Here is a 22,500-nt window from a genome sequence, read left to right as displayed (position 1 = left end):
TTGCTTAGATCAGATGTCATCTGAACCTAATCACAGCCACATGCCTTCTCCCGGGAGGGCGATTTCATCTTCTGGAGCCGTGTAAAGACTTTTGGTATTGCGTGTAGTTGGATGTATTATGTTGGAGAGTTCGGAGCTGAAACCACCACTCTGCTCTACCTGTGACCCCTTGGGTCACGAGTTCATCGTCATCTTTCACCCTCTTTCGTTTTCTTGTTTTCGTCGAGAGGGGAGGATATCAACGCTACACTCTGACTTTCTCTTCTCCGTGTCTCCAGTGACCTAATGTAGCAGTTTGGCATGGCTTACTGCCCTTTCAAGCGAACGAAAGAATGCCGGCAATGAGAAATCTCCCTGATGTGTCTGCAAAGTCCATCGCACGCGTGCGGGCGATACCAAAACAGAGACGGATCGCACTGAGTCGTAACTAACAGATACAACAGCATCATAATTAATTTCCAGGGCCTATGAGGATATGAGTCGCTGTTGAGCTGTTTTTTTGAGTAGCACCCCCGGTTCTATTTTGTTCTGTTGGAGGGATTGAATTAGCAGTGTGTTGTCTGTGAGAAGGGCTCCGTTGAAGGATGGCATGAATACTGATGACTTTACAGAGGGGGCAGAATACCATCAGGAGGCAGGCCACAATCAGGAGGCAGGTATCCATCAGGAGGCAGGCCAACATCAGGAAGCAGGTATCTATCAGGAGGCAGAATACAATCAGGAGGCAGGTCACCATCAGGAGGCAGGTTACCATCAGGAGGCAGGCCACCATCAGGAGGCAGGTATCCATCAGGAGGCAGGCCAACATCAGGAAGCAGGTATCTATCAGGAGGCAGAATACAATCAGGAGGCAGGTCACTATCAGGAGGCAGTCCACCATCAGGAGGCAGTCCACCATCAGGAGGCAAGGTATCCATCAAGAAGCAGAATATCATCAGGAGGCAGGTCACCATCAGGAGGCAAGCCACCATCAGGAGGCAGGTTACCATCAGGAGGCAGAATACCATCAGGAGGCAGGTATCCATCAGGAGGCAGGCCACCATCAGGAAGCAGGTATCTATCAGGAGGCAGAATACAATCAGGAGGCAGGTCACTATCAGGAGGCAGGCCACCATCAGGAGGCAGACCACCATCAGGAGGCAGATTACCATCAGGAGGCATGTTGCCATCAGGAGGCAGGTTACCATCAGGAGGCAGAAAACCATCAGGAGGCAGGTCACCGTCAGGAGGCAGATTACCATCAGGAGGCAGGTCACCGTCAGGAGGCAGGTCACCATCAGGAGGCAGGCCACCATCAGGAGGCAGGTCACCATCAGGAGGCAGGCCACCATCAGGAGACAGGTTACCATCAGGAGGTATGTATCCATCTGGAGGCAGAATACCATCAGGAGGCAGGTTACCATCAGGAGGCAGGCCACCATCAGGAAGCAGAATACCATCAGGAGGCAGGTCACCATCAGGAGGCAGGCCACCATCAGGAGGCAGGTTACCATCAGGAGGCAGGTCACCATCAGGAGGCAGAAAACCATCAGGAGGCAGGTCACCGTCAGGAGGTGGGTTACCATCAGGAGGCAGAAAACCATCAGGAGGCAGTTCACCATCAGGAGGCAGGCCACCATCAGGAGGCAGGTCACCATCAGGAGGCAAGGTTTCCATCAGGAGGCAGAATACCATCAGGAGGCAGGTCACTACCAGGAGGCAGGCCACCATCAGGGGGCAGGCCACCATCAGGAGGCAGGCCACCATCAGGAGGCCAGGTATCCATCAGGAAGCAGAATACCATCAGGAGGCAGGTCACCATCAGGAGGCAGGCCACCATCAGGAGGCAGGTCACCATCAGGAGGCAGGCCACCATCAGGAGGCAGGCCACCATCAGGAGGCAGGCCACAATCAGGAGGAATGTATCCATCAGGAGGCAGGTTACCATCAGGATGCAGGTTACCATCAGGAGGCAGAACACCATCAGGAGGCAGAATACCATCACGAAGCAGGTCACCATCAGTAGGCGGGTTACCATCAGGAGGCAGAATACCATCAGAAGGCAGGTTACCATCAGGAGGCAGGCCACCATCGGGAGGCATAATACCATCAGGAGGCAGGCAACCATCAGGAGGCAGGTTACCATCAGAAGGCAGAATATCATCAGGAGGCAGAATACCATCGGGAGGCAGGCCACCATCAGGAGGCAGGTCACCATCAGGAGGCAGAATGCCATCAGGAGGCAGGTTACCATCAGAAGGCAGAATATCATCAGGAGGCAGAATACCATCAGGAGGCAGGTTACCATCAGGAGGCAGAACACCATCAGGAGGCAGAATACCATCACGAAGCAGGTCACCATCAGTAGGCGGGTTACCATCAGGAGGCAGAATACCATCAGAAGGCAGGTTACCATCAGGAGGCAGGCCACCATCAGGAGGCATAATACCATCAGGAGGCAGGCAACCATCAGGAGGCAGGTTACCATCAGAAGGCAGAATATCATCAGGAGGCAGAATACCATCGGGAGGCAGGCCACCATCAGGAGGCAGGTCACCATCAGGAGGCAGAATGCCATCAGGAGGCAGGTCACCATCAGGAGGCAGGATACCATCAGGAGGCAGGCCACCATCAGGAGGCAGGTATCCATCAGGAGGCAGGTTACCATCAGGAGGCAGGCCACCATCAGGAGGCAGAATACCATCAGTAGGCAGGTTACCGTCAGGAGGCAGAATACCATCAGGAGGCAGGTCACCATCAGGAGGCAGGCCACCATCAGGATGCAGGTATCCATCAGGAGGCAGGTTACCATCAGGAGGCAGAATACCATCAGGAGGCAGGCCACCATCAGGAGGAAGAATAGCATCAGGAGGCAGGCCACCGTCAGGAGGCAGAACACCATCAGGAGGCAGAATACCATCAGGAGGCAGAATACCACCAGGAGGCAGGCCACCATCAGGAGGCAGGTATCCATCAGGAGGCAGAATACCATGAGGAGGCAGGTCACCATCAGGAAGCAGAGCACCATCAGGAGGCAGAATAGCATCAGTAGACAGGTCACCATCAGGAGGCAGAATACGATCAGGAGGCAGGTCACCGTCACGAGGCGGGTTACCATCAGGAGGCAGAATACCATCAGGGGGCAGGTCACCATCAGGAGGCAGGTTAACATCAGGAGGCAGGTTACCATCAGGAGGCAGGTTACCATCAGTAGGCAGAAAACTATCAGGAGGCAGGTCACCGTTTGGAGGTGGGCTGATGGTGGCCTGATGGTGGCCTACCATCAGGAGGCAGGTCACCATCAGGAGGCAGGCCACCATCAGGAAGCAGAGCACCATCAGGAGGCAGGCCACCATCAGGAGGCAGGTTACCATCAGAAGGCAGAATATCATCAGGAGGCAGAATACCATCGGGAGGCAGGCCACCATCAGGAGGCAGGTCACCATCAGGAGGCAGAATGCCATCAGGAGGCAGGTCACCATCAGGAGGCAGGATACCATCAGGAGGCAGGCCACCGTCAGGAGGCATAATACCATCAGGAGGCAGGCAACCATCAGGAGGCAGGTTACCATCAGAAGGCAGAATATCATCAGGAGGCAGATTACCATCAGGAGGCAGGTTACCATCAGGAGGCAGAACACCATCAGGAGGCAGAATACCATCACGAAGCAGGTCACCATCAGTAGGCGGGTTACCATCAGGAGGCAGAATACCATCAGAAGGCAGGTTACCATCAGGAGGCAGGCCACCATCAGGAGGCATAATACCATCAGGAGGCAGGCAACCATCAGGAGGCAGGTTACCATCAGAAGGCAGAATATCATCAGGAGGCAGAATACCATCGGGAGGCAGGCCACCATCAGGAGGCAGGTCACCATCAGGAGGCAGAATGCCATCAGGAGGCAGGTCACCATCAGGAGGCATGTTACCATCAGGAGGCAGGCCACCATCAGGAGGCGGGTATCCATCAGGAGGCAGGTTACCATCAGGAGGCAGGCCACCATCAGGAGGCAGAATACCATCAGTAGGCAGGTTACCGTCAGGAGGCAGAATACCATCAGGAGGCAGGTCACCATCAGGAGGCAGGCCACCATCAGGATGCAGGTATCCATCAGGAGGCAGGTTACCATCAGGAGGCAGAATACCATCAGGAGGCAGGCCACCATCAGGAGGAAGAATAGCATCAGGAGGCAGGCCACCGTCAGGAGGCAGAACACCATCAGGAGGCAGAATACCATCAGGAGGCAGAATACCACCAGGAGGCAGGCCACCATCAGGAGGCAGGTATCCATCAGGAGGCAGAATACCATGAGGAGGCAGGTCACCATCAGGAAGCAGAGCACCATCAGGAGGCAGAATAGCATCAGTAGACAGGTCACCATCAGGAGGCAGAATACGATCAGGAGGCAGGTCACCGTCACGAGGCGGGTTACCATCAGGAGGCAGAATACCATCAGGGGGCAGGTCACCATCAGGAGGCAGAAAACTATCAGGAGGCAGGTCACCGTTTGGAGGTGGGCTGATGGTGGCCTGATGGTGGCCTACCATCAGGAGGCAGGTCACCATCAGGAGGCAGGCCACCATCAGGAAGCAGAGCACCATCAGGAGGCAGGCCACCATCAGGAGGCAGGTCACCGTCAGGAGGCAGAATACCATCAGGAGGCAGGTCACCGTCAGGAGGCAGGTCACCATCAGGAGGCAGGCCGCCATCAGGAGGCAGGTTACCATCAGGAGTTATGTATCCATCTGGAGGCAGAATACCATCAGGAGGCAGGTTACCATCAGGAGGCAGTCCACCATCAGGAAGCAGAATACCATCAGGAGGCAGGTCACCATCAGGAGGCAGGCCACCATCAGGAGGCAGGTTACCATCAGGAGGCAGGTCACCATCAGGAGGCAGAAAACCATCAGGAGGCAGGTCACCGTCAGGAGGTGGGTTACCATCAGGAGGCAGAATACCATCAGGAGGCAGTTCACAATCAGGAGGCAGGCCACCATCAGGAGGCAGGTCACCATCAGGAGGCAAGGTTTCCATCAGGAGGCAGAATACCATCAGGAGGCAGGTCACTAGCAGGATGCAGGCACCATCAGGAGGCAGGTCACCATCAGGAGGCAGGCCACCATCAGGAGGCAAGGTATCCATCAGGAAGCAGAATACCATCAGGAGGCAGGTCACCATCAGGAGGCAGGCCACCATCAGGAGGCAGGTTACCATCAGGAGGCAGGCCACCATCAGGAGGCAGGCCACCATCAGGAGGCAGGCCACAATCAGGAGGCATGTATCCATCAGGAGGCAGGTTACCATCAGGAGGCAGGTTACCATCAGGAGGCAGGCAACCATCAGGAGGCAGAATACCATCACGAAGCAGGTCACCATCAGGAAGCAGAATACCATAAGGAGGCAGAATACCATCAAGAGGCAGGCCACCCTCAGGAGGCAGGTAACCATCAGGAGGCAGAATACCATCAGGAGGCCGGCCACCATCAGGAGGCAGAACACAATCAGGAGGCAGAATACCATCAGGAGGCAGAATACCATCAGGAGGCAGGTTACCATTAGGAGGCAGGTTACCATCAGGAGGCAGAAAACTATCAGGAGGCAGGTCACCGTCTGGAGGCAGGCCACAATCAGGAGGCAGGCCACCATCAGGAGGCAGAATGCCATCAGGAGGCAGGTCACCATCAGGAGGCAGGATACCATCAGGAGGCAGGCCACCATCAGGAGGCAGGTATCAATCAGGAGGCAGGTTACCATCAGGAGGCAGGTTACCATCAGGAGGCAGGCCACCATAAGGAGGAAGAATACAATCAGGAGGCAGGTCACTATCAAGAGGCAGTCCACCATCAGGAGGCAGTCCACCATCAGGAGGCAAGGTATCCATCAAGAAGCAGAATATCATCAGGAGGCAGGCTACCATCAGGAGGCAGGTCACCATCAGGAGGCAGTCCACCATCAGGAGGTAGGCCACAATCAGGAAGCAGAAAACCATCAGGAGGCAGGTCACCGTCAGGAGGCGGGGAACCATCATGAGGCAGAATACCATCAGGAGGCAGGACATCATCAGGAGGCAGGCCACTATCAGGAGGTAGGTCACCATCAGGAGGCAGGTCACCATCAGGAAGCGGGTCACCATTGGAGGCAGGCCACCATCAGGAGGCAGAATACCATCAGGAGGCAGACCACCATCAGGAGGCAGACCACCATCAGGAGGCAGATTACCATCAGGAGGCAGGTTGCCATCAGGAGGCAGGTTACCATCAGGAGGCAGAAAACCATCAGGAGGCAGGTCACCGTCTGGAGGCAGAATACCATCAGGAGGCAGGTCACCGTCAGGAGGCAGTTCACCATCAGGAGGCAGGCCACCATCAGGAGGCAGGTCACCATCAGGAGGCAGGCCACCATCAGGAGGCAGGTTACCATCAGGAGGCATGTATCCATCAGGAAGCAGAATACCATCAGGAGGCAGGTCACCATCAGGAGGCAGGCCACCACCAGGAGGCATGTTACCATCAGGAGGCAGGTCACCATCAGGAGGCAGAAAACCATCAGGAGGCAGGTCATCGTCAGGAGGTGGGTTACCATCAGGAGGCAGAATACCATCAGGAGGCAGTTCACCATCAGGAGGCAGGCCACCATCAGGAGGCAGGTCACCATCAGGAGGCAGCATTCCATCAGGAGGCAGAATACCATCAGGAGGCAGGTCACTACCAGGAGGCAGGCCACCATCAGGAGGCAGGCCACCATCAGGAGGGAGGCCACCATCAGGAGGCAAGGTATCCATCAGGAAGCAAAATACCATCAGGAGGCAGTTCACCATCAGGAGGCAGGCCACCATCAGGAGGCAGGTTACCATCAGGAGGCAGGCCACCATCAGGAGGCAGGCCACCATCAGGAGGCAGGCCACAATCAGGATGCATGTATCCATCAGGAGGCAGGTTACCATCAGGAGGCAGGTTACCATCAGGAGGCAGAACACCATCAGGAGGCAGAATACCATCAGGAGGCAGAATACCATCAGGAGGCAGAATACCATCAGGAGGCAGAATACCATCGGGAGGCAGGCCAACATCAGGAGGCAGGTCACCATCAGGACGCAGAATGCCATCAGGAGGCAGGTCACCATCAGGAGGCAGGATACCATCAGGAGGCAGGCCACCATCAGGAGGCAGGTATCCATCAGGAGGCAGGTTACCATCAGGAGGCAGGCCACCATCAGGAGGCAGAATACCATCAGGAGTCAGGTTACCGTCAGGAGGCAGGTATCCATCAGGAGGCAGAATACCATCAGGAGGCAGGTCACCATCAGGAGGCAAGGTATCCATCAGGAAGCAGAATACCATCAGGAGGCATTTCACCATCAGGAGACAGGCCACCATCAGGAGGCAGGTCACCATCAGGAGGCAGGCCACCATCAGGAGGCAGGCACCCATCAGGAGGCAGGCCATATTCAGGAGGCATGTATCCATCAGGAGGAAGGTTACCATCAGGAGGCAGGTTACCATCAGGAGGCAGAAAACTATCAGGAGGCAGGTCACCATCAGGAGGCAGGCCACCATCAGGAAGCAGAGCACCATCAGTAGGCAGGCCACCATCAGGAGGCAGGTCACCATCAGGAGGCAGAATACCATCAGGAGGCAGGTCACCGTCAGGAGGCTGCTCACCATCAGGAGGCAGGCCACCATCAGGAGGCAGGTCACCATCAGGAGGCAGGCCACCATCAGGAGGCAGGTTACCATCAGGAGGCATGTATCCATCTGGAGGCAGAATACCATCAGGAGGCAGGTTACCATCAGTAGGCAGGCCACCATCAGGAGGCAGGTCACCGTCAGGAGGTGGGTTACCATCAGGAGGCAGAATACCTTTAGGAGGCAGTTCACCATCAGGAGGCAGGCCACCATCAGGAGGTAGGTCACCATCAGGAGGCAAGGTTTCCATCAGGAGGCAGGTTACCATCAGGAGGCAGGTCACTACCAGGAGGCAGGCACCATCAGGAGGCAGGTCACCATCAGGACGCAGGCCAACATCAGGAGGCAAGTATCCATCAGGAAGCAGAATACCATCAGGGCGCAGGTCACCATCAGGAGACAGGCCACCATCAGGAGGCAGGTTACCATCAGGAGTCAGGCCACCATCAGGAGGCATAATACCATCAGGAGGCAGAATACCATCACGAAGCAGGTCACCATCAGGAGGCGGGTTACCATCAGGAGGCAGGTTACCATCAGGAGTCAGGCCACCATCAGGAGGCATAATACCATCAGGAGGCAGGACACCATCAGGAGGCAGGTTACCATCAGGAGGCAGAATTCCATCAGGAGGCAGAATACCATCGGGAGGCAGGCCACCATCAGGAGGCAGGTCACCATCAGGAGGCAGGTCACCATCAGGAGGCAGGTATCCATCAGGAGGCAGAATACCATCAGGAGGCAGGTCACCATCAGGAAGCAGAGCACCATCAGGAGGCAGAATAGCATCAGTAGACAGGTCACCATCAGGAGGCAGAATACGATCAGGAGGCAGGTCACCGTCAGGAGGCGGGTTACCATCAGGAGGCAGAATACCATCAGGGGGCATTTCACCATCAGGAGGCAGGTTACCATCAGGAGGCAGGTTACCATCAGGATGCAGGTTACTATCAGGAGGCAGAATACCATCAGGAGGCATTTCACCATCAGGAGGCAGGCCACCATCAGGAGGCAGAATACCATCAGGAGGCAGGTCACCATCAGGAGGCAGGCCAACATCAGGAGGCAGGTCACCATCAGGAGGCAGAAAACCATCAGGAGGCAGTTACCATCAGGAGGCAGGCCACCATCAGGAGGCAGGTCACCATCAGGGGGCAAGGTTTCCATCAGGAGGCAGAATACCATCAGGAGGCAGGTCACTACCAGGAGGCAGGCCACCATCAGGAGGCAGGCCACCATCAGGAGGCAGGCCACCATCAGGAGGCAGGCCACCATCAGGAGGCAAGGTATCCATCAGGAAGCAGAATACCATCAGGAGGCAGGTCACCATCAGGAGGAAGGCCACCATCAGGAGGCAGGTCACCATCAGGAGGCAGGCCACCATCAGGAGGCAGGCCACAATCAGGAGGCATGTATCCATCAGGAGGCAGGCCACCATCAGGAGGCAGAACACCATCACGAAGCAGGTCACCATCAGGAGGCGGGTTACCATCAGGAGGCAGAAAACCATCAGGAGGCAGGTTACCATCAGGAGGCAGGCCACCATCAGGAGGCATAATACCATCAGGAGGCAGGCCACCATCAGGAGGCAGGTTACCATCAGGAGGCAGGGCACCATCAGGAGGCAGAATACCATTGGGAGGCAGGCCACCATCAGGAGGCAGGTCACCATCAGGAGGCAGAATGCCATCAGGAGGCAGGTCACCATCAGGAGGCAGGATACCATCAGGAGGCAGGTTACCATCAGGAGGCAGGCCACCATCAGGAGGCAGGTTACCGTCAGGAGGCAGAATACCATCAGGAGGCAGGTCACCATCAGGAGGCAGGCCACCATCAGGAGGCAGGTATCCATCAGGAGGCAGGTTACCATCAGGAGGCAGAATACCATCAGGAGGCAGTCCACCATCAGGAGGAAGAATAGCATCAGGAGGCAGGCCACCATCAGGAGGAAGAATACCATCAGGAGGCAGGCCACCATCAGGAGGCAGGTATCCATCAGGAGGCAGAATACCATCAGGAGGCAGGTCACCATCAGGAAGCAGAGCACCATCAGGGGGCAGAATAGCATCAGTAGGCAGGTCACCATCAGGAGGCAGAATACGATCAGGAGGCAGGTCACCGTCAGGAGGCGGGTTACCATCAGGAGGCAGAATACCATCAGGGGGCAGGTCACCATCAGGAGGCAGGTTACCATCAGGAGGCAGGTTACCATCAGGAGGCAGGTTACCATCAGGAGGCAGAAAACTATCAGGAGGCAGGTCACCGTCTGGAGGTGGGCTGATGGTGGCCTGATGGTGGCCTACCATCAGGAGGCATGTCACCATCAGGAGGCAGGCCACCATCAGGAAGCAGAGCACCATCAGGAGGCAGGCCACCATCAGGAGGCAGGTCACCGTCAGGAGGCAGAATACCATCAGGAGGCAGGCCACCATCAGTAGGCAGGTTACCATCAGGAGGCATGTATCCATCTGGAGGCAGAATACCATCAGGAGGCAGGTTACCATCAGGAGGCAGGTTACCATCAGGAGGCAGAAAACTATCAGGAGGCAGGTCACCGTCTGGAGGTGGGCTGATGGTGGCCTGATGGTGGCCTACCATCAGGAGGCATGTCACCATCAGGAGGCAGGCCACCATCAGGAAGCAGAGCACCATCAGGAGGCAGGCAGGTCACCATCAGGGGGCAAGGTTTCCATCAGGAGGCAGAATACCATCAGGAGGCAGGTCACTACCAGGAGGCAGGCCACCATCAGGAGGCAGGCCACCATCAGGAGGCAGGCCACCATCAGGAGGCAGGCCACCATCAGGAGGCAAGGTATCCATCAGGAAGCAGAATACCATCAGGAGGCAGGTCACCATCAGGAGGAAGGCCACCATCAGGAGGCAGGTCACCATCAGGAGGCAGGCCACCATCAGGAGGCAGGCCACAATCAGGAGGCATGTATCCATCAGGAGGCAGGTCACTACCAGGAGGCAGGCCACCATCAGGAAGCTGAATACCATCAGGAGGCAGGTACCATCAGGAGGCAGGTTACCATCAGGAGGCAGGTCACCATCAGGAGGCAGAAAACCATCAGGAGGCAGGTCACCGTCAGGAGGTGGGTTACCATCAGGAGGCAGAATACCATCAGGAGGCAGTTCACCATCAGGAGGCAGGCCACCATCAGGAGGTAGGTCACCATCAGGAGGCAAGGTTTCCATCAGGAGGCAGGTTACCATCAGGAGGCAGGTCACTACCAGGAGGCAGGCACCATCAGGAGGCAGGTCACCATCAGGACGCAGGCCACCATCAGGAGGCAAGGTATCCATCAGGAAGCAGAATACCATCAGGGCGCAGGTCACCATCAGGAGACAGGCCACCATCAGGAGGCAGGTTACCGTCAGGAGGCAGAATACCATCAGGAGGCAGGTCACCATCAGGAGGCAGGCCACCATCAGGAGGCAGGTATCCATCAGGAGGCAGGTTACCATCAGGAGGCAGAATACCATCAGGAGGCAGGCCACCATTAGGAGGCAGGCCACAATCAGGAGGCATGTATCCATCAGGAGGCAGGTTACCATCAGGAGGCAGGTTACCATCAGGAGGCAGGCCACCATCAGGAGGCAGAATACCATCACGAAGCAGGTCACCATCAGGAGGCGGGTTACCATCAGGAGGCAGGTTACCATCAGGAGTCAGGCCACCATCAGGAGGCATAATACCATCAGGAGGCAGGCCACCATCAGGAGGCAGGTTACCATCAGGTGGAAGAATACCATCAGGAGGCAGAATACCATCGGGAGGCAGGCCACCATCAGGAGGCAGGCCACCATCAGGAGGCAGGCCACCATCAGGAGGCAAGGTATCCATCAGGAAGCAGAATACCATCAGGAGGCAGGTCACCATCAGGAGGAAGGCCACCATCAGGAGGCAGGTCACCATCAGGAGGCAGGCCACCATCAGGAGGCAGGCCACCATCAGGAGGCAGGCCACAATCAGGAGGCATGTATCCATCAGGAGGCAGGCCACCATCAGGAGGCAGAATACCATCACGAAGCAGGTCACCATCAGGAGGCGGGTTACCATCAGGAGGCAGAAAACCATCAGGAGGCAGGTTACCATCAGGAGGCAGGCCACCATCAGGAGGCATAATACCATCAGGAGGCAGGCCACCATCAGGAGGCAGGTTACCATCAGGAGGCAGGGCACCATCAGGAGTCAGAATACCATTGGGAGGCAGGTCACCATCAGGAGGCAGGTCACCATCAGGAGGCAGAATGCCATCAGGAGGCAGGTCACCATCAGGAGGCAGGATACCATCAGGAGGCAGGCCACCATCAGGAGGCAGGTATCCATCAGGAGGCAGGTTACCATCAGGAGGCAGGCCACCATCAGGAGGCAGAACACCATCAGGAGGCAGGTTACCGTCAGGAGGCAGAATACCATCAGGAGGCAGGTCACCATCAGGAGGCAGGACACCATCAGGAGGCAGGTTACCATCAGGAGGCAGAATACCATCAGGAGGCAGGCCACCATCAGGAGGAAGAAAAGCATCAGTAGGCAGGCCACCATCAGGAGGAAGAATACCATCAGGAGGCAGGCCACCATCAGGAGGCAGGTCACCATCAGGAGGCAGGATACCATCAGGAGGCAGGCCACCATCAGGAGGCAGGTATCCATCAGGAGGCAGGTTACCATCAGGAGGCAGGCCACCATCAGGAGGCAGAACACCATCAGGAGGCAGGTTACCGTCAGGAGGCAGAATACCATCAGGAGGCAGGTCACCATCAGGAGGCAGGCCACCATCAGGAGGCAGGTATCCATCAGGAGGCAGGTTACCATCAGGAGGCAGAATACCATCAGGAGGCAGGCCACCATCAGGAGGAAGAATAGCATCAGTAGGCAGGCCACCATCAGGAGGAAGAATACCATCAGGAGGCAGGCCACCATCAGGAGGCAGGTATCCATCAGGAGGCAGAATACCATCAGGAGGCAGGTCACCATCAGGAAGCAGAGCACCATCAGGGGGCAGAATAGCATCAGTAGGCAGGTCACCATCAGGAGGCAGAATACGATCAGGAGGCAGGTCACCGTCAGGAGGCGGGTTACCATCAGGAGGCAGAATACCATCAGGGGGCAGGTCACCATCAGGAGGCAGGTTACCATCAGGAGGCAGGTTACCATCAGGAGGCAGGTTACCATCAGGAGGCAGAAAACTATCAGGAGGCAGGTCAACGTCTGGAGGTGGGCTGATGGTGGCCTGATGGTGGCCTACCATCAGGAGGCATGTCACCATCAGGAGGCAGGCCACCATCAGGAAGCAGAGCACCATCAGGAGGCAGGCCACCATCAGGAGGCAGGTCACCGTCAGGAGGCAGAATACCATCAGGAGGCAGGTCACCGTCAGGAGGCGGGTTACCATCAGGAGGCAGAATACCATCAGGAGGCAGATCACCATCAGGAGGCAGGCCACCATCAGGAGGCAGAATACCATTAGGAGGCATGTCACCATCAGGAGGAAGGCCAACATCAGGAGGCAGGCCACCATCAGGAGACAGGGCACCATCAGGAGACAGGGCAACATCAGGAGGCAGAATACCATCAGGAGGCATCCCACCATCAGGAGGCAGAATACCATCAGTAGGCAGGCCACCATCAGGAGGCAGGTCACCATCAGGAGGCAGAATACCATCAGGAGGCAGGGCAGCATCAGGAGGCAGGTATCCACCAGGAGGCAGGTTACCATCAGGAGGCAGGCCACCATCAGGAGGCAGAATACCGTCAGGAGGCAGAATACCATCAGGAGGAAGTCACCGTCAGGAGGCGGGTTACCATCAGGAGGCAGAATACAATCAGGAGGCAGGTCACCATCAGGAGGCAGGCCACTATCAGGAGGTAGGTCACCATCAGCAGGCAAGGTATCGATCAGGAGGCAGTAAACCATCAGGAGGCAGGTCACCATCAGGAGGCAGGCCACCATCAGGAGGCGGGTCACCATCAGGAGGCAGGCCACCATCAGGAGGCAGAATACCATCAGGAGGCAGGTCACCATCAGGAGGCAGGCCACTATCAGGAGGTAGGTCACCATCAGCAGGCAAGGTATCGATCAGGAGGCAGTAAACCATCAGGAGGCAGGTCACCATCAGGAGGCAGGCCACCATCAGGAGGCGGGTCACCATCAGGAGGCAGGCCACCATCAGGAGGCAGAATACCATCAGGAGGCAGGTCACCATCAGGAGGCAGGCCACTATCAGGAGGTAGGTCACCATCAGCAGGCAAGGTATCGATCAGGAGGCAGTAAACCATCAGGAGGCAGTCCACCATCAGGAGGCAGGTCACCATCAGGAGGCAGCATACCATCAGGAGGCAGAATACCATCAGGATGCAGGTCACCGTCAGGAGGCAGAGTACCATCAGGAGGCAGGTCATCATCAGGAGGCGGGTTACCATCAGGATGCAGAATACCATCAGGAGGCAGGCCACCATCAGGAGGCAGGCCACCATCAGGAGGCAGGCAACCATCAGGAGGCAGGCCACCATCAGGAGGCAGTTATCCATCAGGAGGCAGGTTACCATCAGGAGGCAGAATACCATCAGGAGGCAGGTTACCATCAGGAGGCAGGCAACCATCAGGAGGCAGGCTACAATCAGGAGGCAGGTTGTCATCAGGAGGCAGAATACCATCAGGAGGCAGAATACCATCAGGAGGCAGGCCACCATCAGGAGGCAGAATACCATCAGGAGGCAGGTCACCGTCAGGAGGCAGAATATCATCAGGAGGCAGGTCACCTCCAGGGGGCGGGATACCATCAGGAGGCAGGATACCATCAGGAGGCAGGTCACCATCAGGAGGCAGGCACCATCACGAGGCAGAATACCATCAGGAGGCAGGTCACCATCAGGAGGCAGGCCACCATCAGGAAGCAGAGCACCATCAGGAGGCAGGCCACCATCAGGAGGCAGGTCACCGTCAGGAGGCAGAATACCATCAGGAGGCAGGTCACCGTCAGGAGGCGGGTTACCATCAGGAGGCAGAATACCATCAGGAGGCAGATCACCATCAGGAGGCAGGCCACCATCAGGAGGCAGAATACCATTAGGAGGCATGTCACCATCAGGAGGAAGGCCAACATCAGGAGGCAGGCCACCATCAGGAGACAGGGCACCATCAGGAGACAGGGCACCATCAGGAGGCAGAATACCATCAGGAGGCATCCCACCATCAGGAGGCAGAATACCATCAGTAGGCAGGCCACCATCAGGAGGCAGGTCACCATCAGGAGGCAGAATACCATCAGGAGGCAGGGCAGCATCAGGAGGCAGGTATCCACCAGGAGGCAGGTTACCATCAGGAGGCAGGCCACCATCAGGAGGCAGAATACCGTCAGGAGGCAGAATACCATCAGGAGGAAGTCACCGTCAGGAGGCGGGTTACCATCAGGAGGCAGAATACAATCAGGAGGCAGGTCACCATCAGGAGGCAGGCCACTATCAGGAGGTAGGTCACCATCAGCAGGCAAGGTATCGATCAGGAGGCAGTAAACCATCAGGAGGCAGGTCACCATCAGGAGGCAGGCCACCATCAGGAGGCGGGTCACCATCAGGAGGCAGGCCACCATCAGGAGGCAGAATACCATCAGGAGGCAGGTCACCATCAGGAGGCAGGCCACTATCAGGAGGTAGGTCACCATCAGCAGGCAAGGTATCGATCAGGAGGCAGTAAACCATCAGGAGGCAGGTCACCATCAGGAGGCAGGCCACCATCAGGAGGCGGGTCACCATCAGGAGGCAGGCCACCATCAGGAGGCAGAATACCATCAGGAGGCAGGTCACCATCAGGAGGCAGGCCACTATCAGGAGGTAGGTCACCATCAGCAGGCAAGGTATCGATCAGGAGGCAGTAAACCATCAGGAGGCAGTCCGCCATCAGGAGGCAGGTCACCATCAGGAGGCAGCATACCATCAGGAGGCAGAATACCATCAGGATGCAGGTCACCGTCAGGAGGCAGAGTACCATCAGGAGGCAGGTCATCATCAGGAGGCGGGTTACCATCAGGATGCAGAATACCATCAGGAGGCAGGCCACCATCAGGAGGCAGGCCACCATCAGGAGGCAGGCAACCATCAGGAGGCAGGCCACCATCAGGAGGCAGTTATCCATCAGGAGGCAGGTTACCATCAGGAGGCAGAATACCATCAGGAGGCAGGTTACCATCAGGAGGCAGGCAACCATCAGGAGGCAGGCTACAATCAGGAGGCAGGTTGTCATCAGGAGGCAGAATACCATCAGGAGGCAGAATACCATCAGGAGGCAGGCCACCATCAGGAGGCAGAATACCATCAGGAGGCAGGTCACCGTCAGGAGGCAGAATATCATCAGGAGGCAGGTCACCGCCAGGGGGCGGGTTACCATCAGGAGGCAGGATACCATCAGGAGGCAGGTCACCATCAGGAGGCAGGCACCATCACGAGGCAGAATACCATCAGGAGGCAGGTCACCATCAGGAGGCAGGCCAACATCAGGAGGCGGGTCACCATCAGGAGGCAGGCAACCATCAGGAGGCAGGTGACCATCATTAGGCAGGCCACCATCAGGAGGCAGGTCACCATCAGGAGGCAGTTATCCATCAGGAGGCAGCATACCATCAGGAGGCAGAATACCATCAGGAGGCAGGTTACCATCAGGTGGCATGTTACCATCAGGAGGCAGGTCACCATCAGGAGGCATGTCACCATCAGGAGGCAGAATACCATCAGGAGGCAGAATACCATCAGTGTATATTTTTTCATATACCCCGGATTCATTCATATAAATTGGATTCATTCAAATACGTTGGATTCACTGATATAGATTGGATTGACTGATATATTCAATTCATATAGATTGGATTCATTCATATACATTAGATTCATTCAAATACATTGGATTCATTCATATAGATTGGATTGACTCATATATTCAATTCATATAGATTAGATTCATTCATATAGATTAGATTCATTCAAATGCATTGGATTCATTAATATAGATTGGATTCATTCATATATATTGGATTCATTCATATACACCATTTTCACCATTTGGATCACAATAATATGCTTTATTCTGGTTTAATGTGTATTGGCGCCTACTACGATGATGATGATGAATATATCATTATGACGACTCTTTGCTCTCCAGCAAACTGAATACACCTAATGGCCCCCAAATGAACCCACAACATCTCCCACTTCACCCCTCAAAACACATACCATTAACACGTGATGGGTGGAAAGCTTTCCTGTTAGGCTTTCAAAGGGGGGGGGGCAAGAGTCCTCAGATGCTTTAAAGATTTTATTCCCCCCCTCTCCATCATTAGAGATGTTCCTAATGTACTCTTGTTCACATATTTACTCATTCATGGGGCTACATCATTTTAATGAGCCTTATATGTCTCTCTCGCCTCTCTCAGAGAGAGGGACACAGCTGCATGTGAGCGCTCACATTTTTCAATATGTAAAAAAAAAAAAAAAAAAGATACATTTGGAGTTAGATTTTGAGTTTCGTCGGGTACATATGCAGGATGGTACTCTCCACAGCATGGCCTTCGCTCCAGATCCAAACTCCAAACCTACTACCTAATTTTGACCAAAAATTTACCTGGAGAAATGACTGCTTCCTAGGTTTCCTTTTTCTCAGCTATATGGAGAGTGCTCTAGCAGAGACCCGAGGACACCATCCAACCTGGAACTGAGTGAGTAGTGTTTGGTCTGATGCTATTTTGAAAGACAAGAAGAAAAATAAAAAATTAAAAGAAAGTACATTACATTGATATATTTTACTTCATGGGGACTGAATGCTGAGTTAAGGCTCCCAGGCTTGCAAGGAGAGACCAGATACAAATATTAAATTAGCATTAAGGTGTGAAGTGAAAGACGTCGAGGCCTTTGGGCCCAACAAGTGGCAGGAGTCTTTGAAGCGTCCTCTGAAGCCCCCCTCCTGCTGTTCAAAGAAAATTCACTGACGTTTTCTACAAGAAATCTTCCCAGTGGGTGTGACACCCCCGTTGCCTGCTGCACTGCTGCTTGGATTCCACCTGGCGATCTGTTCAGCGTCTCCCCTGGCTGGTACAGATACCCCCACCACACTCCCCCCTCTCTCCCGAGCTTTCACTCACCTCCAGAACACAAGCACTGTTGGGGCGAGTGAGTCTGAACTTGCAACGGCTAGCCCCAAGTCGTTATATATTAAAACATGTTCTTGTGCATTTTGCTATTTTTCTATTTGCCTCATGACTCCTGCATATTTTGTTGACTACAAACGTTCTTTACCCAAACGTGGGACAGACTGTATTTGTTCCCACTCTCAGGACTCTGACTCTCTATTGGTTACACAGACTTTTGGCCTCATATCCTATTCTAACCACCTCTCGTCGGCTTTGTATTCATGTTACCTGATGAAATTGCTGTATAATATGATCTTGTTGCAATCTGATGCACATTCAGATGTCATAAATCAACACTGCAGAGCTCTCCCTGTCTTCTGTCGTGCCTTGATTGTATTACTGCTGATGATATCTGGAAATGTGCATGTACACCCTGGCACATCTACTTTTGCTAGATCCAATTCTTGTGCGCTGATATCTGCTTCACTGATTTCTGCTCTCGTATAAAAGCCTGGGTTTTCTGCACGTTAACACTAGAAGTTTATCACCTAAAATGGATCAATTGTGGGTTCACAGCTCCAATCCAGATGTGTTGATCATTATTTAGATGTGGTTAAGAAACAGTGTTTTGAATACTAATGTTAACCTTTCTGGTTATAACCTTTTTCAGCAAGACAGATCTTCCAAAGGTGGTGGAGTGGCAATCTTTACCAAGGATCACCTTCAGTGCTCGGTTGTCTCCACCAAGTCTGTCCCCAAACAATTTGATTTGCTGGTTTTAAGCGTTAAACTATCAACAAGCTCTTTGTTGACTGTTGCTGGGTGTTATCGTCCACCATCAGCACAGGCCTGTAACCTACCTGCCCTAAGCTCTCTCCTGGCCTCTGACACTATGTCACGTTCTGACCTTTATTTCCTTTGTTTTGTATTTAGTTAGTATGGTCAGGGCGTGAGTTGGGTGGGCAGTCTATGTTTGATTTTCTATGATTTGGGGATTTCTATGTTTCGGCCTAGTATGGTTCTCAATCAGAGGCAGGTGTCATTAGTTGTCTCTGATTGAGAATCATACTTAGGTAGCCTGGGTTGCACTGTTTGTGGGTGATTGTCTATGTTAGTGGCTTGTGTCAGCACAGGTCTAATCTGTAGCGTCACGGTCGTTATTTGTTTATTGTTTTGTATGCAGTGTTCAGTACTTTCTTTATTAAATATTCACTATGAACACATACCACGCCGCGTTTTGGTCCTCCGATCCATCTCGCCTCTCCTCTTCAGATGAAGAGGAGGACGACCGTGACACACTAAGTCTGAATTTGTCCTGCTAGGTGAACTAAACTGGGATCTGCTTAAACCACCCGACCAAGTCCTAAAGCAATGGGACTCCCTAATTATTTCTCAGATTATTACCAATCCCACGTGGTATGACTTCAAACACCCAGAAATTGCTACTCTCCTCGATGTCATCCTCACAAATAATCCTGACTGGTATCAGTCTGGTGTTTTCTGTAATGACCTTAGTGATCACTGTCATACAGCCTGTGTTCGTAATGGCTACTCAGTGAAACGACCTGTCCTGATTTGTCATAAACGCTTGCTAAAAAAACTTTAATTAGCAAGACTTCCTTCATGACCTGGCCTCTGTAAATTGGTATAGAATCCGCTTGATCCCCGAAGACACTTGGACATTCTTTTAAAAAATATTTTCTGTGGTATTGTTAACAAACACGTCCCCATAAAGAAAATGAGAATTAAAAACAGGTTCAGCCCCTGGTTTGACTGTGATTTTACAGAGTTACTCCAAATCAAGAATTGCATTTAGCGAAAAGCTCGGCACACGCATACTCAGGGTGACTGGCTATCATTCAGTCAAATGAGAAATAAGGTCACTTAGGCTATCCGGAGTTAGTTGAAGTTCCTTGAAGAAGCACTTGTCTCTCTGTGGGTCTAACCCCAAGAAGTTCTGGAAAACGGTTAAAGACCGGTAGAATAAGCCCCACTCCTCACAGCTGCCAATGTCCCTTAATGTTGATGATGTGGTTGTTACTGACAGGAAACACACGGCTGAGCTCTTTAATCACCACTTCATTCAGTCAGGATTCCTATTTGACTCAGCCATGTCTCCTTGCCTGTCTAATTCCTCATCTCCCACCCCTTCTAATGCGATTAGTCCCGATGCTTCTCCCTCTTTTTCCCCTGACCCGCTACAAAGTTTCTCCCTGCAGGCAGTCACTGAGTCCGAGGTGCAAAAGGAGCTCCTTAATCTTGACCCCAAACAAACATCTGGGTCAGATGGTTTAGACCTTTTCTTCTGTCTCTATCATCGCCAAGCCTATCTTTGACCTTTTTAACCTGTCTCTCCTTTCTCGGGAGACAGGGGAGTACCCCTCACCAAGGGAGTACACCAAGGCTTGTTCCTAAGCCCCACACTCTTCTAATTTTACATCAACAACATAGCTCAGACATGCAGGAAGCTCTCTCATCCATTTTTATGCAGATGATATAGTCTTATGCTCAGCTGGCCCCTCCCCAGATTTTGTGTTAAATGCACTACAACAAAGCTTTCTTAGTGTCCAACAAGCTTTCTCTACCCTTAACCTTGTTCTGAACACCTCCAAAACAAAGGTCATGTGGTTTGGTTAGAAGAATGCCCCTCTTCCCAAAGGTGTTATTACTACATCTGAGTGTTTAGAGGTTTGAGGTAGTCACCTCATACAAGTACTTGGGAGTATAGCTAGACGGTGTCTTTCTCTCAGCACATATCAAAGCTGCAGGCTAAAGTTAAGTCTAGACTTGGTTTCCTCTATCGTAATCACTCCTATTTCGCCCCAGCTGCCAAACTACCATTCAGATGACCATCCTACCAATGCTAGATTACGGAGACATAATTTATAGATCGGCAGGTAAGGGTGCTCTCGAGCGGCTAGATGTTCTTTACCATTCGGCCATCAGATTTGCCACCAATGCTCCTTATAGGACACATCACTGCACTCTATACTCCTCTGTAAACTGGTCATCTCTGTATACCCGTCGCAAGACCCGCTGGTCGATGCTTATTTATTAAAACCTCTTAGGCCTCACTTCCCTCTATCTGAGATATGTACTGCAGCCCTCATCCTCCACTTACAACACCCGTTCTGCCAGTCACATTCTGTGAAAGGTCCCCAAAGCACACACATCCCTGGGTCGCTCCTCTTTTCAGTTCACTGCGCGACTGGAACGAGCTGCAACAAACGCTTAAAGTGGGCAGTTTGATCTCAATCTCTTCATTCAAAGGCTCAATCATGGACACTCTTACTGACAGTTGTGGCTGCTTTGTGTGATGGATTGTTGTCTCTACCTTCTTGCCCTTTGTACTGTTGTCTGTGCCCAATATTATTTGTACCATGTTTTGTGCTGCTACCATGTTGTTGTTGTTATGATGTGTTGCTACCATGTTGTTGTCATGTGTTGCTACCATGTTGTTGTCATGTTGTGTTGCTACCATGTTGTTGTCATGTTGTGTTGCTACCATGTTGTTGTCATGTTGTATTGCTACCATGTTGTTGACATGTTGTGTTGCTACTATGTTGTTGTCATGTTGTGTTGCTACCATGTTGTTGTCATGTTGTGTTGCTACTATGTTGTTGTTATGTTGTGTTGCTACCATGTTGTTGTCATGTTGTGTTGCTACCATGCTGTTGTTATGTTGTGTTTTTACCACGCTGTGTTGTCATGTGTTGCTGCCTTGCTATGTTGTTGTCTTAGGTCTCTCGTTATGTAGTGTAGTGTTGTCACTCGTTATGTAGTGTTGTGTTGTCTCTCGTTATGTAGTGTAGTGTTGTCACTCTTATAATGATGTGTGTCCTATATTTATATTGTATTTATTTCATTTTTAATCCCCGGCCCCGCAGGAGGCCTTTTTTCCTTTTGGTAGGCCGTCAATGTAAATAAGAATTTGTTCTTAACTACCTTACCTATTTTAAATTAATAAAATATTAACTACAAATAAAACAGCAAGTCATTTTTGTTAGCTTGTTAACTCAATTAATAAATCAGTGAAGGCCTAGAGAAAGGAAATATGAAATCCTGGAAAACCAAAATGGAAAGATGTGGGATAGTGGTTATTATAGCTGTTTCTGACAGGGGTTCACCTCATTAATAACTAATAAAGACTGGGGTTCACCTCAGTAATAACTAATAAAGACAGGGGTTCACCTCAGTAATAACTGATAAAGACAGGGGTTCACCTCAGTAATATAACTGATAAAGACAGGGGTTCACCTCAGTAATAACTGATAAAGACAGGGGTTCACCTCAGTAATAACTGTTTCTGACAGGGGTTCACCTCAGTAATAACTGTTTCTGACAGGGGTTCACCTCAGTAATAACTGATAAAGACAGGGGTTCACCTCAGTAATAACTGTTTCTGACAGGGGTTCACCTCAGTTATAACTGTTCCTGACAGGGGTTCACCTCAGTAATAACTGTTCCTGACAGGGGTTCACCTCAGTAATAACTGTTCCTGACAGGGGTTCACCTCAGTAATAACTGTTCCTGACAGGGGTTCACCTCAGTTATAACTGTTCCTGACAGGGGTTCAACAGAGATATCCTGTTTATTTCAACACTAATAGGTGTTAAACAAAAGGCATTTTGTTTACTGCAATACGTTCAGCTAACTCAGCTAAGGCCTAGCGTTAGTTTGTGGAGATAACACAAGACAGGCAAGTGCCCACAT

At 52.9% G+C, this 22,500-nt stretch overlaps 2 protein-coding genes across 2 annotated transcripts in view; one reads left to right on the top strand and one right to left on the bottom strand.

Moving 5' to 3' along the window:
• The window catches only part of LOC139386236 (uncharacterized), a 7,948-nt gene extending 6,292 nt beyond the window's left edge, over window positions 1-1,656 (bottom strand). Inside the window, exons 1-3 of the mRNA XM_071131729.1 lie at window positions 1,491-1,656; window positions 1,149-1,367; window positions 610-1,057 (exon numbers count right to left, since the gene is read on the bottom strand). Coding sequence (XP_070987830.1) covers window positions 610-1,057; window positions 1,149-1,367; window positions 1,491-1,656 — 833 coding nt within the window. The remainder of the gene's footprint in view (window positions 1-609; window positions 1,058-1,148; window positions 1,368-1,490) is intronic.
• A 1,103-nt stretch (window positions 1,657-2,759) lies between these two features.
• Window positions 2,760-9,223, top strand: LOC139386229 (trichohyalin-like). The gene is made up of 8 exons (XM_071131715.1): window positions 2,760-3,139; window positions 3,267-3,845; window positions 3,951-4,987; window positions 5,089-5,420; window positions 6,285-6,550; window positions 6,783-7,289; window positions 7,342-7,884; window positions 8,386-9,223. Exons 1-8 carry the CDS (start codon window positions 2,760-2,762, stop codon window positions 9,221-9,223), a joined length of 4,482 nt encoding a protein of 1,493 aa, XP_070987816.1.
• The last annotated feature ends 13,277 nt before the right edge of the window (window positions 9,224-22,500 follow it).

Source organism: Oncorhynchus clarkii, chromosome 3, assembly GCF_045791955.1.
Source record: "Oncorhynchus clarkii lewisi isolate Uvic-CL-2024 chromosome 3, UVic_Ocla_1.0, whole genome shotgun sequence".
NCBI classification, from domain to species: Eukaryota; Metazoa; Chordata; class Actinopteri; order Salmoniformes; family Salmonidae; genus Oncorhynchus; species Oncorhynchus clarkii.
This window is presented reverse-complemented; position numbering and strand designations above follow the sequence as displayed.